The sequence below is a fragment of the Eurosta solidaginis genome, chromosome 4 (genome assembly GCF_040869045.1).
Source record: "Eurosta solidaginis isolate ZX-2024a chromosome 4, ASM4086904v1, whole genome shotgun sequence".
Classification (NCBI taxonomy): domain Eukaryota; kingdom Metazoa; phylum Arthropoda; class Insecta; order Diptera; family Tephritidae; genus Eurosta; species Eurosta solidaginis.
The window spans coordinates 60473796-60492881 of record NC_090322.1 but is presented as its reverse complement, the minus strand read 5'-3'; the positions used below and the strand labels follow the sequence as shown (position 1 = coordinate 60492881).

The window sequence follows — 19086 nt, the reverse complement described above, 5'->3', positions numbered from 1 at the left end:
TACTTACTCTAGTTAAAAAAATTTCATTAAAGCAAGCTATATAAAAGTTGTATTTAGATAAATAGAATTCAATGGCGTCTAAGTTCGCTTTAAATGATTGGCAATTTAGTTGTAAAATTAACATTAAGGTTTATTGGGATGAGACAAGGCATTTATTTTTTTCTCGTCCAATTTTATCATTAGTCTGTCATATTTGGATTTAACTTGGAAGAAACCTTCCAGAACCTCCTTATTATTTATTTGGAGCGATATTATTTGGGTGATTCTCATGAGGTCAGTCATGACTTTTTCAAGTTCTTTTACAATACCTTTTTGGTAATCGTCGGTTTCAAATACAGGTCTTGTTGTTAGTTTTTTTCCCGTTTATCAAAAAGTTTTGGAGTTATTTGTCTCCTGGCAGCTACTTCGCTATATAACTTTCTTGTTAAACGTTTATTTACTACTGCTTCCCTGTCATGAAAATCATCAGAATTTTGTGGGGTTGTTGAAAAATGTGTTTCCTCATCCAAATCAATAACGTCGAACCTGTTTTTGGCAGGGAAGTAAGTATTTAAAACTTCCTTCTTGCTGAGACTTTTAACTGTCTTCATACGGTTGATTGTAATTTCCCTCTCCCACATTGAGCATTTGTTTTTATCTTTAGCACTGTGTCCAGTTTCACCGCATAGTATGCATTTATCACTTTGACAATTAACATTTTTGCATTCATTATTACCACAAGTAATACATCTTTCCTTGGCTTTGCATCCTAACATGGTGTGGCCAATACGACCACATTTGGAACATTGCCGTAAAGGCGGAATGTAGTAATCTACATGAAGTTTGGCATATTCGTAAAAAATTTATTTTGGGAGTTCTCTTCCAGTAAACCCAATTTTTATTGAATTTAGTGGAGTTTGCTCACCAGTTGTGGGATCTTTCCTTATGATTTGCGTACAGATGCGATTGGTACACTCGATTCAGCTTCTTTTAAGATATCCTGTTCAGAGTAGCAAGTGGCAACGCCTCTAGGCGTCCATTATGAAGTTGTTTGCTGAATAGGTATTTTTAAAACTAACTTTATAGAGAGTTCTTCCTATGGCCTTAACATGATCAATGTCACGAAAGCGTAAATCTTTTATTTGGCTACATAAAGTAAGCCCAGTTGTAAATTTTTCATTTTTTAAGCTGGGGCATTGGGAGCTATCTACCAATACGAAAATTTCACCGGTAAATCTGGGTAGGTATAAAATTTTTATTGAGTCGTGGGTATTTTTTTTTTTTTTTGGTACGTCAATGTGTTTTTGTGTATTGGCTACAGTGCTTTCTGCAGTAGTTTTGTCATTTGTTATATCCGTTGTTCGTTGTGATAATGTTTCGTTTGCCGTTTTTCCTATGACTAACGGAACCTGAAGAGACTCAACAGAATCCCCGATACCTTCGTTTTTTTCCTTTATTCTAACAATGCCGTTATTCGAGATTTCAAAGAAGCCCGTAACATTTTCATCATTTAATATTTTAGGCTGTTTTGTAGGCCACGTTCTCCGTCTTTACATACAGACGATGGGGGGCCGCCATTTTGCTCTTTCTTTTGCGTGTCCTAACGGACACTCTATCTTTAACTTCACCCAGAAGTGCGCTTTTTGAGCTGCACTCTTGGGTTGAAATTTATTAATCGTTCTTAATAATTTACAATTTAGCCAATATTCACTTACCCAGATTTTTTAAGATGATCAGAAATTCTTTTAAGTTGTCAAGTCATTAACATTAACGCGCGGTTTTATTTAAAACTCTTTAAAAACCACTTTTGTGCATATAAAAGCACTACACATTTTTTAAAAAAAAATAATTTTACGACTTGTTCCTCAATTTGAAGCATGTAAAACATTTATGACATCAAGACACGATTTAATAAGCACTTTGTGTGCACAAAAACTGTACTTCACAATTAGAATATTTGACTTTAAAATCTGTTTAACACATCCACTCTTATTAAGCGGCAATTACCCACCGACGTGTGGCGTACGTACGGACGTTTGTCGTACGAAACACGTTTGACCGAACCCTCAAGCCCGTACGATAGCGATGTGCGTTTGTGTACAAAACATATTTGTGTGTGTATTGTTTACAGATAAGCACTGTTACCATTGCCCATTTTGCATGCATGCTTATGGAAACATCAACTTTTTCCAATTTAATTTTTGATGTTGTAAATTAATGTTGGAATTAATATTAAATAAATATAAATAGATTACATATTTATAATCTGCACTTTGCAATAATTATTTCGAATTATTTTCACAATTTTTCAAACTTTAATTAGGTGTTTTTGCATAAAATTGCAAACGGTCAAAAATTAGCGCACAAAAGTTTACTACGTACGACAAACGTCCGTACGTACGGCACACGTCGGTGGGTAACTGCCGCATTAGAGTTGGGTCGTTTCGTTCTGAACTTGGTTAGTTCGTTTTATATAATGTTATTCTTTCTCTCATCTCGTGCGCGAACATGCATATGTAAATTTATACATACATACGCAGAAATTCACAGTGAGCACGAATGTCGATGATGCCACTTACACTAAAGATATGTATGTGTGGTCATCTTTGTGTGTGGCACTGCTACAACAATATATGTATGGACTATTTTTATAAAAAACATGTTTTGTAAGAAACTAATTATTACATTTATTAAACTTGAAAAGTTCATATTTACAATTTGTATTTGTACTCTTTCAATTTCCTGGATCTTCCGAAATTTGTAACTTGTTTTTTTGAAGTTAATTATACATATATATATATTAACTTTTTTATTCATAACAGATTTAAATATACCTACACAAAGCATTGCTGCATACACATCCCAATCTATACTTGTTGGCTTTTTCCGCGGGGAGAGTAGCAGTGAACAAATTTGCTTGAAAAAAAAGAACAAATGAACAAAAAGAACAAGTTGTTCGTTCATCAGAAAAAGAACGAAAGATTCGAAACTCTGAAATGAACGAAAAAGCACAACTCTATCCACTCTCGCTGATAGTTGCACTCGGAATGACTTTTTTCTTCGTTTTAAAATTTTTCCCGGAATAATTAATAAATTGTTATTAAAGATCACACTGTGATTTCGATGACAGCAAGAAACGTCGATATGTTAGTGGAGAGCGAAAAAAGCTTTGAATGTGTGGGTGAACTGGTCATTGTGAATGATAACTAAGTGTGATATCTTATCTGTCAAATGCCTGACACGATGTTCAATATTCCTACTTTTTAACGTTTTGACAGGGTGTTCAATATGGCGGCGCCTATCTTCAGCGGGTGATAGAAAGAGGTACAGAATGAGACAGCGATAGTCAAATACAAATCAGGTGATCCAATCACTTTGGAATTTTGACGTCTATGCAGAAGATATCACACTTAGTTATCATTCACAATGGAACTAGTCACCTCTGGCTTGTGGGGCTATTGTTGTTGTAGCGATAAGGTTGCTCCCCGAAGACTTTGGGGAGTGTTATCGATGTGATGGTCCTTTGCCGGATACAGATCCGGTACGCTCCGGTACCACAGCACCATTAAGGTGCTAGCCCGACCATCTCGGGAACGATTTATGTGGCCACATTAAACCTTCAGGCCATCCCCTCCCTCCGTCGCCAGAGCCTCGTCTGTTAGTGAAACAGGATTCGCCGCGGATAGGCGAGGTTGACAATTAGGTTTGGAGAAGCTATATATTGCGCTGGCAACCTGAAGGGTTGCGCTACACACCCCTTGAATCTGGTATTTTAGTCGCCTCTTACAACAGGCATACCTACCGCGGGTATATTCTTACCCCCTTACCCGCTGGGGGTTTGATTTCGATAGGATTTGGGCTCAGGAAAAAAAGTTCCACTACGCATACCCAAAAAAATTATTTTCGAGCCTGCGAAATTTCATCGATTTTTTATGCATTTTTTTTTTTTTCATTTTCAAGGCTCCAAATAATTTTTTATGTATTTTTTTTCGTGTAAATTGGCAAATGCAAAATTGGTAAATGCAGTTTTTTGAAAATTAGAAGAATTTTGGTCCAAAAATCGACTTTTTTTCGCAGGCTTAAAAATTATTTTTTTGGATATGCGTAGTGGAACCTTTTTTCCTGAGACCAAATCCTATCGAAAAATCGATGGCGCGGTATCCATTAACTTTCGTCCATACAAATCGACCCAACCCAATATGTATACCATCAAATTTGGCAGTTTCGATTCGAATTTTTGATAAAAAGTGCATTGATATATTTTTAGATTTGATACCTTTGACCGATAGTAGCACGGAGGGCATTTTTAATGCCAATATTAAATCTTTGAAAGACAATTCAATACCACTTGAAAAACTGATTGGTTTCACTACCGACAATTGCTCGGTCATGATGGTAGCAAAAAGCGGAGTACAAGCAAGGCTGAAGCAAGTTGTTCCTAATCTGCTTGTTAATGGATGTGTTTGTCACGTTTTAAATTTAGCTTCAATGGCCGCTTGTGATGTATTTCCCAACAAAATTGATAAATCTTTAAAAGACGTGAACTATCATTTTTGTAACAGCCCCCTTAGAAGGGCAGACTTTAAGAGTTTTCAAGAACATTTCGGTACAGAAATGCATGTTATACTAAAGTACGCCCCCACAAGGTGACAAGCAGTCATAGATAGAATTCTTGAGCAATGGAATGCCCTCAAGTATTATTTTAATCTTTACGTATTTGAAAATAAAAGCAGGAATCAATATATTAATGTTATATCTGAAAATTTTCAAAGTCCTATTTATAAAGTATATTTTACATATCATTCTTATATTTTAAATAAAATAAATAATGTGAATATAGAATTGCAGTTTGAAGATATTCGCATACTTTTACTTATTACCAAATTGAAAATTTTATAAAAAAATCTTATTTAGACTCCAGTCCTATTTGGATGTTAAATATTGATTCAGACGAAAATCACTTACTCCCAGATGAAGTTTACTGCGGTGTTAATGTGGATATTATTCTATCAAACAACCTTTTCGAAAAAGATGACGTACACATATTTAAGAGCTGTGCTAAACAATTTTATATACAATTTTGTAGTACTTTATTAAAGAAAGTAAATTTGAATGATACAACTTTTTTGTGGGCTACAAAGCTTTCAGCAGAAAGTATTTTAAGCGGTGAAACAAATATTGTTATTGTGCCTTTAGTTGTGGGCTTGTTTCCGCAATCTGCATTTGATAAAATAGAGAAAGATAATTCTGAATTTAGAGCTTTAGCAGAGAATGAGAGCCTTAGAAACTCAAGAATTTAAATATATGCAGTTTTGGGAAGAATCAAATTCAGTTAAAAATAAATTAAATGCGCTAATGTTTTCCAATATTTATAGAATAGTTTAAGGCATATTGTCGATTCCACAATCATCCACAAACGTAGAAATGATATTTTCTATACAAAATTTAATTAAAACTAAGTGTGTTAGAAGGTTTCCTGACTAAAAACATTTTTTGGATAAAGAAGCAGAATATAGCTCTAGTTTGGTTCAAATTCACATCCGAAGACTTTTGCTACATTTTTGGATGATTTGGTACATAATAAAAAAATCTATTTATCATCCCTGCTCTGGATCATTGCGAGACTTGAGAAGCATGCGTCGTGATATTTTTGCATACATGAGTTGTGATAGGCATATGTCGCCATTGTATTTCATCTAAAGGCCAAGCAGCGCCATTTATTTTTGAAAAAATTAGGTTTATTAAAGGCAGCGTTGCCAAACTAAAGGTAAGAAACTTACAAATTATCTGGCTCACAAATTGAACCAGACTTCTGTCTGGATTTATCTGGCTCAAATTATTGTTGTTGCATTTATATGCAAACTTATTTATCTGGCTCAGGATTTTTGCGACGGGATGATGGCTAGTATTAGTGTAAACATAAGCCATCATCCGGTGGCAAGATACTGAGCCAGATAAATAATTTTGCATGTAAATGCAACAACAACGATTTGAGCCATATAAATCCAGATAGAAGTCTGGTTCAATTTGTGAGCCAGATAATTCTGCCATCATCCGGAGGCAAAAATCCTGAGCCATATAAATAATTTTGCATGTAAATGCAACAACAACGATTTGAGGCAGATAAAGGCAGCGTTGCCAAACTAAAGGTAAGAAACTTACAAATTATCTGGCTCACAAATTGAACCAGACTTCTGTCTGGATTTATCTGGCTCAAATTATTGTTGTTGCATTTATATGCAAACTTATTTATCTGGCTCAGGATTTTTGCGACGGGATGATGGCTAGTATTAGTGTAAACATAAGCCATCATCCGGTGGCAAGATACTGAGCCAGATAAATAATTTTGCATGTAAATGCAACAACAACGATTTGAGCCATATAAATCCAGATAGAAGTCTGGTTCAATTTGTGAGCCAGATAATTCTGCCATCATCCGGAGGCAAAAATCCTGAGCCATATAAATAATTTTGCATGTAAATGCAACAACAACGATTTGAGGCAGATAAATCCACATAGAAGTCTGATTCAATTTGTGAGCCAGATAATTTGTTAATTACTTGTCTTTAGTTTCGCAACGCTGCCTTTAATAAACCTACTTTTTCCAAAATAGATGTCGCTGCTTAGCCTTTCGCCGTATGAGTTAAATAAAAAACAACGGCGAAATCTGCTTATCACATTTCACGTGTGCGAAAATATCACGACATCTGATTCTCAAGTCTCTCAATGATCCAGAGCATTCCCGTGAGAATTGAGCGTTAGCCGGAGCCGTAAAACTCACTGGATGACGGCAATAGACATATATTTCAGTTGCATCTGAGTATTATGCGTATTGAAATTTAGTAGTACGTAGTACTAATTTTATGCGCAGGAATTTCTGAAGAGTAGATAAAGTTTCACGCTTAGCAGTCCATATAAAGTTTAAGCGTAAACGTACATAGATGTAAAAAAAAAAACACAGCTAATAACTCATTTTATGTGCAGCAGAGATCTGCTTTGAGTACCAATAAATTAGTGCACTTAGTCATGAGCAAAAAAATTGTGTATAATGTGTACTTAGTTAAATAAACAAAAATACTATGAGTGACTAGCACATAAAATAGAAAATACATTTGAGTGCCCCGCAACACATATGTCCCATACATATATGACATGGTTGAGTATAAACTGAAATCATAGTCGCTTTAAAGCGGGAGTCATTGGTGCCGTATGTCGTATCGCTGTAGTCGTATCCCTAACGTAATCAGCTGTTTATCGTTACGACGGTAAACCAAAAAGCAATTGGTTGGCTACGATACGGTTACGACCTTAGCGGCACCAATAACTGATTGCATTGATTCCCGTAAGTTTGGTCGAATCAGCTGTTATAAGGTTACCGATACGGTTAGCGATAAATCATCAATGTCTGCAGCATAAAGCTGGAGTCATTGGTGCCGTATGTCGTATCGCTGTAGTCGTATCCCTAACGTAATCAGCTGTTTATCGTTACGACGGTAAACCAAAAACCAATTGGTTGGCTACGATACGGTTACGACCTTGGCGGCACCAATAATCGATTGCATAGATTCTCAAAAGTTTGGTCGATTCAGCTGTTATAAGGTTACCTATACGGTTACCGATAAAGCACCAATGTCTTCAGCTTAACTCAGTAGCACGTTGGTTTCCTGTAGAATACACTGTATACTTCGTTTGTTATCGGTTTTATCTTTAGCGCTGCATTCAGTTTAGTTTCGTGTACATCGATGTGTTGCTAGCGTCAGAAGGCTGATATGACTATATTCATTTTATTGTACGTTAGTCTTATTTATTCCAATTAGTGTTTTCGTATAACACATGTCACGTACACGTTGCTTTGGCTCCCGATGGTGGCCCTAGCTAGCTCAGTACATTTGGCAGGCCGTGGTTCTCAACCCGCCATCTGGGAACCGGACGCACACATATATTTATTTCCTTCCGTTCAACCTCTTCGGATTCACTTACCCACCGCACCACAGGAATCCCACCCAACCTTGGACCGCTCGCATCATGTAACCTATTCTGCGGTCACCCTAATGCCATGCTACATACTCCTACTTACCTCCTCATCCTTATGCAGCAAAGAAATCATGTCCTGGTGGTTGGGTTTTGTGTTGCCCTTCTCTTTAAAAATTATCGACCGAAACCGCGCTTAGAATCGAAAGCAATTTGCCTTATATCAAAAAACTAAAGAATTATTATTTTCGGCACTACACTGACCCTTTCTGGATCTCCGAGCACAGGGAATTTTTTTTTAAGAAAACCTAAACACAAACAAAATTTAACATATATTTTCTTTTATTTGGAAAGCGGCGCACGCACTTTAGCCTGATATGCTGCTATATTTTACTTTATTTCTGTTCTCCTCCAGTTACCCCTTTTATACTAACCAACCCGCTGAAAAGAACCGTTTCCATTTGCCGTTTCCCACGGTCTTTCTTTTGTCTACCGCAACTATGACCACCCTATATCTATCCCTGTCCTTATTCTCACCATATTATGCCCGCCCATCTGGCAATCTTCCAAATAAAGCTTTTTTCGTCATTGTGAACTTATGTGAATTCACAGTGGTGCTTTTGGGACATTTCATTTGACATTTCTCGTGTTTACGTATTTGGTAAACACGATTTTATAAATTTTTATTATAGTTTAAAGTTTAGTTGCGGTGTCGACTGTTACCCCCAAAAATGTCGAAAGAGGTGTCACAAGACGCGTCTTAATCTCGAGAACAACACTCCGAAGGCGAAAAATAAAAATTGTATCTCTGTCCGGAGATATTTGCAGTGGAAGTTGGTGATTTTCATGTGATTGTTGTTCTGTTGTGTACTACCCAACAAAAAAACTGTGAACATAAGTGCTTTGCGGGATATAGTTTTGGTCTTCAGACCGGTGTTAGACCCAACCAGGGTGCTGTTTTATAAGCGCTGCCGAAGGCTGCTAACGTAGAAAAGTGTTCTGCGCAAACATACTGTGGATTCCACCCCCGGTTTAGGAGGGACCCGCTGGTAATTTTTCGGTTCTTTTGTCCATATGTTTTAAATTTGTATTTTAATGTTGCTGTTTTGACAGCGTACTACGCGCATACCTATGAGGCTCTCTACATCCGAGCGGGCCAAGGTGTGAGTGAAGCCCAACGCGGGGACGACCCACGACCTGACACACAGTTGACTTTCTTGCTCAATAAGACAATTGAGTACTGAACTGCTTCGTGGTTTATGAGCGGTTATTCATTTTACGAAGCATGACTGTGTAAATGTGAGTAGTAGTGCAGTTTACGGTACCCACCCTAAAGTTGGGCCAAGATTTTCGAGTGAGGTATCAAAAGACTCGTATTAATCTCGAGAACAATAATCCGAAGGCGGAAAAGAAAAATTGTATCTCTGTCCGGAGATATTTGCAGTTGAAGTTGGCGATTTTAATGTGGTTGTTGTTGTATTTATACCCACAAAAAAAAATTGTGCATCACCGTGGCGGTAGCCACGGTTATACCACACACCCGGACTTGGCATGGCGTAGCCCAGGGTTATTTTTTATAAGCGCGGGCAAAGGCCGCCAACGCAGAAAGGTGTTCTGCGCAAAAATACTATAGATCTCACCCCCGGTTTCGGAGGGACCCGGGGTCTTTTTTCGGTTTTTCGTTAATATCTTTTGAACTTTACCCGCTTTCGGATTCTTGATCTAGACGTGAATATGCGTCTTCTGATACCTCACTCGAAAATTTTGGCCCAAATTCCGGTGGGTACCGTAAACTGCACTATTACCTAAATGTGTTTTAGTGGATATAAGTACTTATATTCTTTGTTTGTGTACGCACTAATACTAATTTTTTGGTTAGTCCACTAATAACCTTAAAAGATGAATAATTGCAGACCCCTGATGTGCAGTATTAATTTACCAGTGAAGTAGTGATGTGTTGAAAGCGCTAGTATTCGGCAAAATACTATGTGTTAAAATATTATCGAGCGAAAAATAGCGGAGTCGAATGGTCAAAGTATCGATATCTTGTAGTATCGTATTGCAATTCCTGTCACCTTTTATAAGTATTCGTCGTAAAAAATAGAAAAAATTTGTCTACTGGAATAAAAATCACAAAATATCATTATTTTACAAAGGAAAACGTTTAATTACATGAAGGGTTGATTTTTAACTTCAAAGTGTTTAAAGAATATTGGCTGTTTGTAGTAAACTTTTATTTGCAGCGTTTTTAGGTAATCAGTTTTGGTTTATATCTGAGAATGGCGAAAAATTTTCAAAATGGCAGACCTATGCACCGAGCTGCAGCTTTTCCATATAAAAAACCGTTTAGAAATGCTGGAAACAACGGGGGTGGCGGGGGACCCGGCTTCGGCGGTGGACCCGGTATCGGCGGTGATTTCAATCAAATGATGTTTAACGCCAGTCAGATACCTGATAATCCCGGTTACATGGACTTCACCAACCCTTCGCCTTCAGGTGGAGGAGGAAATGGCATGGGACAGATGCAACAGAAAAAGAAAAATAACAAGAACAAACAAAAGGGAAAACAACAACAAGCACAATTTCAACATCCACAACGTAATCAGCAAGCACAAAACAATGGTGTCGGAAACTGGAACACAAATAAAGGCAATCAATTTCAAGGTCCGAATATGGGTAATAACAATAGATTTAACAACGGTAATAATGGTGGCGGACCACGCAATTTCAATAATGCTGGTCTAATGCAAAATGGACCGAACCGCGGTCGTGGAATGGGTCCTCGATCTGGCCCAGGACCGCGTGGAAATGTCGGTATGCCACCCATGTCACCTCACGGATTCCAATCACCAATGATCCCACCGATGCCACCCATGGGTCGAGGTCCTATGCCGCCACCGCCAATGGGACCACAACCACCACCACGGTTTTTGCGACGTAGTGGACGAATGGGTCCCATGCCACCAATACCACCACAAATTCCGCCAATGATCCCACCACGCATGCCACGATCTATGCCACCCGCACCATTTAACAATGCCGGCAAAGTTAAGAAGCCGAATACCAAGGTTGTCAAAAAGGTAGTAAAAGGAAAGAGTACAATAAAAACTTTGAAAAATCTTGTTAATCAATATCCGATCGAAAAACCATGGGTCACAGCAGAAATACGTGCTGAGCATGAAAAAAAAATAGATATTGAAAATAGGCTCAAAGGAAACAAAAATGATGAACTGTTTGCACAGTTCAAGTTACAACGAGATAAATTTGTAGCAATGTATGAAACGGCGCGCGAAGAATATTTGAAGAAAGAGGCAGCGGCCGTTAAGGCAAAGGTAAATCTCTAAAATTGTTTCTTAATAAGGAATTGGGTAATTCTATACGACAGCATGACACTGCTAATACGCGTCCCAAAATATCGAGAGAGGTGTGAAAGCCGCGTATTGACCTCGACAACAATAATCCGAAGGCGGAAAATAACGAAAAACCCAAAAATTACCCCGAAGTGCTCCGAAACCATAGCTTGGATCCATAGCATTTTTGCGCCGAACACCTTTCTGCATTGGCGACATTCGCCAATGCTCTTATAAAAAATTACCCTGGGTGGGCCCAACACCGGTTTGGAGACCAAAACTATATCCGCGCAAAACACTTATGTTCACAATATTTTTTTGTGGGACTTCAATTTCTTCAAAATCTCAACAACAGCATGAAAATTTTCAATTTCTTTTGCAAATATCTCTTGACAGGCCCAACATTTTTCTTTTCCGCCTGCGGATTATTGTTGTCGAGGTAAATACCTAAGCGTCTTTTGACACCTCTCGATATTTTTGGCCTCGTATTAGCAGTGTCATGCTGTCGTATAGAATTACCAGGAATTGTTTTAATTTGTTTTTCATAAGCTTTACACTACGTTTTAATACTTAGCGTGATTCAGGCCCGCCTCGTTAATACGTTATTGGGTAGTTTGTGGCTTATTATGTATAAACTTTATCGTTATCCAATTTTATTTTATATAAACGAAAAATAATAAATGTTAAATACACAAAAAGTTACCGACTACCGAATAAATGAATACCTGAACTCAAATGGAATCTTTTTTTATTGTATATTCGTTATCTTTGGATATTCCTCTACTGCAACATCTTTGACATTAGAATTGGGATGGTGATTTTATGAGCTTAGGAAAAACCTCTGAAAACCTTGTTTGGATGACAGTGTGGAATATCAAGCTCTGTTGTTATTGTTGTAGCAATGAATACACTCGCCGAAGGCTTTGGACAGTAAGGTATAAGCCCGACCATATCGGGAAGAATTTAATATGACCACATTGAGCCTTCTAGGCCATCTCGACCCCACCCTCTAGTTCGATGAGGATGAGGTCACTGATACAACTGAGTGTCGTCTGCCAAAGAAACAGTATACAACAGATACCTGTCGCAATTTAAATGTAGTATTGTATTCTGCAAACGATGCAAGACTTTTTGCAGCTGATCGTAAACTGTCCTAATATACATGTGAGTAAAAGGCCCGGGCTTTCAGTGCAAGTTTAAACTTCAGTTAGTACATGTTGTATGCCGCCTTCGAACGGCGTCTGCAAGCCAGATGAGTTTTTACTGTGAAGCTTTTCATGGCAGAAATAACCTCGATGTCCTTGCCAAATCACTGCCAATGGGTGACCCGGCTTTGCCTGAGGCGTGAACCTTTGCCCCAGCGGGTTAGGGGATCAGAATATACCCGCGGTAGGTATGCCTGTCGTAAGAGGCGACTAAAATACCAGATTCAAGGGGTTGTGTAACGCAACCCTTCAGGTTGCCAGCGCCATATATAGCTTCTCCGAACCCAATTGTCAACCTCACCTATCCGCGGCGAATCCTGTTTCACTAACAGACGAGGCTCTGGCGACCACAAGCTCCTCATGGAAGTTGTGGGTGGGGAGGGGGGAATGGCCTGAAGGTTTAATGTGGCCACATAAATCGTTCCCGAGATGGTCGGGCTAGCACCTTAATGGTGCTGTGGTACCGGAGCGTACCGGATCTTTATCCGGCAAAGGACCATCACATCGATAACACTCCCCAAAGCCTTCAGGGAGCAACCTTATCGCTACAACAACAACAACAACAGGCGTGAACCCAGGGTCACAACGGCGGCCGCCTATTCAACTTTACCTGGAGTTCAAACTTGCACTAAAAAACCCGTCCTAAGGTGGGCCATATACGAAGCTGTGAAAGTGATTGTCATAATCTTTTCAAATTCTAATGTAATTTTGAAGTGATTGCTATCAAAAAATGTGATAAATAATATTAGTTTAGTTGTACGAAAAGTACATATTGTCGGCTTATATTCAATACTCTCCATCAGTAATTCTTTTAAATATGACATCAACGCCAGCTTTAAAACTTAACTCGAATGATATTTATTTATTTATTATTATTATCTACCGGACGTAGTCCTCACAGATATGTAACAACTTAGATAAAAATTATCGAAATAGAAAAATATATGGTAACAATTTATAATTACAATGACATTATAACAAAAATTTTTGTAAAAAATTCGCTACGGCTTAAATATTAATTCACATTTTCAAAATTTCTCTATCCGCAATGACATTTTTATTTTCAAAGAAAAACCCTCTTTCAACATACTTTTGTTTGCCCAGCTATACTGATTCATTGGTATTATAGCTTTAATCCGATTATGTCGGTATGCAATGGTATAAAGGGGTCAGGATTTACATGAAAATCCGTATATCAATAATATTAGTGTCGAAAACTATTTTAATTGGGCCACGTCCATTTGCCTGGCTGTTCGCGTTTAACATTTCTTTACAAGGCGCCATTCTCAAAACATGGGTCAACGTGAACGCTAAATTCAAAAAATTTAAACGTTGCTTTGCAAAAACTTCTATCAACAATATTGTTTATAAAAATAAATTTCATTTGAATAGCAAAAAGCCCAACCTGACTTAAACTTAATTAAGCCGAGTTTAGCACGGGAAAACTGATTTGAATACCCAACGGGGCCTATCATCATCCATTGGGTACCTGGTGTTATTAACAATTTACAATATAGCTGCTAAAACGAGTTTACTGCTCTCCTGAAAAACTGGGTTTTTCTTGATAGAGGGCATTGAATATTATCCGACGATGTATAAAAAAAATGTGTACTCATTTCTGCTTCCAATATACGTCTGTCACACGTACGTTGATTGAATCCTGAATAAAAATTGTCCACGATTTGGACAAGTGCGCGTCGAACGCATTAATTCATACATTCAACAAGATCAACTTTGAAAACAGGTTTTTCGATAATTTGATTTTGAACGTGCATACAAATACATATTTTCCAATTTAACACGGTTTACTTTTCGAAGTGTTACATATTTTTATCAGCCATTTCGTTATTTTCATATAAGTTTATACTATGCAAGTCAAAAAAATATAATTTCTTGTTTACTTCCTTTATAATAAGTCGATTTAACAACTTTATTAGATACTTGACATGAGTTATGAAATAGAAGTAGTGAATAAATGTATTCTAGATGGGACAGACATCGGGATATTTAGAAGATCTTAGAAAATCCATCCGGAATCCTGCGATCGGGTTCGTGAAAATGATATAATCCATACGACATTAGAAATCTTGAGATCGGCTTTTGAGGAACTTCCTGGTGAGCTACAGATATTAAGCTAAAAATGAGGTTCAGAGGTCAATGGCAGTTGACACGCTTACGGATCTAGAAATTACGTTCAATATTTAAATCATGATAGGACTTTTTTAAGACTATCCTAGGGCAAAACTTTACTTTTTCGCTCTTGGTTCACACTCTTACGGAAACACCCATATATGTATGAATATGGGATGATGAATTTGGCATACTTTTTCCCTAATTTAAAAAAAGTCTCAGGATATTTGGAAATATTTACGGCTCACAGTGAATATCTGAACCTAAAATAAATGGTGTCACTACCGTTACAGGAAAACGGGGTAGTAAAGTTTAATAACAAAAAAAACCGTAAATTTTTTTTACTTGTCACGACCGTTACATTTGGGGTGGGGAGGGAGGGATGGCCTGAAGGTTAAATGTGGCCATATAAATCGTTCCCGAGATGGTCGGGTCAGCACTTTAATGGTGCTGTGTTACCGGAGCGTATCGGATCTGTATCCGACAAAGGACCATCACATCGATAACACTCCCCAAAGCCTTCGGGGAGTAACCTAATCGCTACAACAACAACAACAACAACACATTGTAAAACATTTTTTTTTAATCCAGCGGGAAACGGCACAGATATAACAAATTCGTGGCCACTGAATTCAGTGGTACTAATATTTTTTTTATGTTAGCCCTCGTTTTCGAGATGTTGACCAAAGTTTGGACCTGGATGACCTTAAGATATTTTCACCAATGGGTAACACACGGAAGGAGCTGTTTAGACAATCAAGATATTTCATTTGTACTCGTATATAGCCACTACACTAAAAAAAACCAATCATGTCGCGAGCATTATATTTGAAAATGCTAAATCAAAAAAGGGTAAAAGTGTTTTTTCTTTGAACGCAGTATCAATAGGAAGCATTTCAAATTTATAGCGTTTTATTGTCTAAAAATAATGTTACACTGTTACCTGTTCTCAGCGCTCTCGAAAGTCAGTGTGCTTATTTCACAAACTTATTTTCTCTGAATAAGAGAATACCGTTACCAAGGAATCCAAGATTGAGGGTAACACCGGGGTAACGTTTTTTTTTTTTTTCAGAAAAGAAAACGCCATTAGATATATGTAAGGCCGTTTTGGTAGGTTTAATTGGACATTTTAAAGAGTATGGAATGGAAATGATCTCTCCACAATTTACAAAATACAAACTTATTTTTTTCTTCATATAAAAGGACCACGACTTTTTAGAAAAAGTTGAAAATTTCAGATTTCAACTAGCCGAGCAGCCTAAATGTTCCGAAAAACGACGTTTTGAGATTTCTGTACTAGACGATAGGATGAAATAAATTTTCTATAATGAAACTGACGAAAGGGCTGATTACAAAATATGCATCTACATACAACCACACAGGCATTTAGATCCTGGTTTTTGAAGGAGTTTAAACCATTTAAATAAAATTTTACGGCTCATAATAGCTATAAAGTGACAGGATTTAAACTCACTCCTAAAAACTGGACTTCAGATGTCTGGAATGGAGTAATGTAAACTTGAATAAATAAACAAATTTTATTTTGAGGGTATTCGTATAAATGTATAAATGACTCGTAACTGTATAAACCTTGGAAAGAGGGAAAGTTAAGAGGTTTTGGGGCTTTACGAGACATTTTCTAGTTTACATGAATCACCCATTAAATTCAATTTTCATTTAAACTGACAAATGAAGAATGTTTAATATGCAAATTTCAATTGTTTTCTCAAAACCATGCTTTGGGCGAATTTATTTACAGGATGCTAAAGACAAACAAACAAATAACAAGACCGCCGAAAAGGAAGAAAACAAGAAAGAAGCAAATGCAAAAAAGTAAATTTAAAAAAATACACATCAAAGTAAAATCATTACATATTATAAATAATATACTATTAATTAAACCAGAGGGAGCATACTCACAACTTCTCTCGTAGATTTGCAAAAACTAGTTTAAAGTGCTAGAAAACTGTTCGAGCATCTAAGATTGCAATTTAACAGAGAGAACAGTAAGAAGCCAACAAATGGAACATTGCAATATTTCTAAAAAGAAAAAGAAAGCGAGACATAAACGAAATCCTGGTTGTAAAGAAAATGGTTTATGTAAGCTTTCCAAACGTAGTGTATTACATATGTACTTTACATGAAATAGAATTCCATAAGAAAAAAGTATAGATAATAAAAAGCAAAACACAAATTGTAAGCACATTTCTGCTATTTATCAAAATTGCTATCAAAATAAATCAATAGTTATTTTCTTTTCTGCCAAGCACTTTGGTATAAACATACATTTATACAAACTAACAAATTAGCATGCAAGTCTTAATGGAAAATAAATAAAACAACAGAAAATGAATTAAGAGAACTACACTAAAAAACACTTTTGTGTTAAGTTTATGAGAACATAATCTATAAATAATCAAGTAGGACGAATTATAAGCTCCAGATTTGTGCAGAAAAGCAGCATTGCTTCAAAAATATGTTCAGTTGCCTTTTGCCGTTCGCTAATATATGCTTAATTGTATTTTAACTTAATAGTTTCTTGTAGAACGTTAAATAAGTTCATACATTTGCAACTACATACACATTTACATACATGTAAAATATTGCATATCTGCATTCTTGTCAAGTAATTACTTTCATAATAGTTTGAGAAGTAAACTATGTAACAAGTATTTTTTGCCAATAAACTAAATTTTCAACATAATACATTTGCTGATCGGTTTTATATTCTTCATATATGGATATACATATGTATATTTATAATTTAAAAGAAACTTTGATAATAATACATAGTTGAAAAAGTTTAAGAAAATATTATTTAAAAAAACAAAATATTTCTTTAAAGTTGTATTATATGTTGCGTTTTAAACTGATTACCAACTTTGCGTAATCATCTGCGGTATATCAAGTGTATTGATAAATTTGTAATAATAACATATACGAGCTGTTCCTGAGCTTAATCCAGTGCAGCTGCATCACCAAGGAATGATACGTTACGTGTGTAAACGGCGTTATATTTGTTTGTCTTGAAAAGAAGCTAGCAGTTTCGTGTCGGTATTTTATTTTGACCACAACCGCTTTCTAAATTACCACAATAAGCTATTTGTTATTTTCTTATTGTGGTGTCAATCAGAAGTCATATTATAGATACGACGCTGTTCAAAATAATTTTAGCCACAGTTTGTAATTTCATTCAGAAAATTGTCGTAAATTTGAGATAAGAAACTTAAAACTAGCATACGCCTTTATTTTGGCCCTGTAAAGGTGACAAGTCGCAAAATTTAGTTTTCCGCAAATATCTAAAATACCCTATGACTTACTCACGCTTTGCCCTCAGTCCGAAGTTCTAAAATACCACAATAAGCTATTTGTTATTTTCTTATTGTGGTGTCAATCAGAAGTCATATTATAGATACGACGCTGTTCAAAATAATTTTAGCCACAGTTTGTAATTTCATTCAGAAAATTGTCGTAAATTTGAGATAAGAAACTTAAAACTGGCATACGCCTTTATTTTGGCCTTGTAAAGGTGACAAGTCGCAAAATTTAGTTTTCCGCAAATATCTAAAATACCCTATGACTTACTCACGCTTTGCCCTCAGTCCGAAGTTGAAAATCATGGAACTATTCACACAAGTCCAGCCCTAAAGTATTTTTGCGTGAGTTTAACATTTTCTGAGCTTCAGTGCGAAAAGCGCGGTCAGTGGCTCAGATTTTGTATTTGTACTAACATTGGGGTCCCCAACAAGATGTATTGAAGTTCAAATTAAATGTAAAAAGGATAAATTTTAAATGTCTGAAAAAAATTTATTGGCTTTCGAAGAAACAATTTTTTTTAACTTTTATTTTCATTTTGGGTTGAGCATACAGTTATTTAAAACTAGCTTTTGTATAGTTAATTTAATTAGATGAGGCAATTGTTATCTTAGGTACAGTTTGTTTGCGCTGTAACTCAGAAAATTATTTCAGGCAGGACTAGTGAAGAATTTCATGATGTTCAAGTTCCTACTGAGCACGAAACGCCAGTAAGCCATAGGATGTAACCTATTTGCGAAAAACTTAATTCTACGACCTCAAATATCTCGAGACGCTCACACAGCATTTATTATGGCTTTAAAGTCACATTTACAATGCCAATATTAAGGCGCTTGCAAGTTTTCAGCTTATCTCAAATTCCGATGTTTGCCCCATTTTTTACATAAAATTACTGGACTAAGCAAAAACTCTTGTATGTATGTCTGATTTCCTATATAGTATATGTATTTATGTATATCACAGGTGTACATATATACGCCTATATATAGGCAACCGTACATGCAGCCCATACATATATACCTACTTAGATGTATTAAATGTCTGTTTCATCGTGAGATCTTAAATAAACATTTTGTAAAATACAAAAAAAAAATATTTTTTTAATTTAACTTGAGAAGGTGAGTTAAAAATATGTA

The 19086-nt window shown here is 36.4% G+C and overlaps 2 protein-coding genes across 8 annotated transcripts in view; one reads left to right on the top strand and one right to left on the bottom strand.

Annotated features, from left to right (window-relative positions):
• Positions 1-3114, bottom strand: part of LOC137249864 (calcium-binding protein P-like) — a 51077-nt gene extending 47963 nt beyond the window's left edge. For 6 of the 7 annotated variants that reach the window (XM_067781846.1, XM_067781847.1, XM_067781848.1 and 3 more), the window contains exon 1: positions 2818-3114. The gene's annotated coding sequence lies outside the window, so the exon portion shown is untranslated. Of the gene's footprint in view, positions 1-1694; positions 2613-2817 lie in introns of those variants that run through there. The other variant, XM_067781852.1, reaches the window with a different exon arrangement.
• Positions 3115-9998: 6884 nt separating this feature from the next.
• On the top strand, positions 9999-19043 carry fs(1)K10 (female sterile (1) K10). The gene is made up of 2 exons (XM_067781845.1): positions 9999-11282; positions 16395-19043. Exons 1-2 carry the CDS (start codon positions 10230-10232, stop codon positions 16470-16472), a joined length of 1131 nt encoding a protein of 376 aa, XP_067637946.1. The 5' UTR covers positions 9999-10229; the 3' UTR covers positions 16473-19043.
• Positions 19044-19086: the final 43 nt, after the last annotated feature.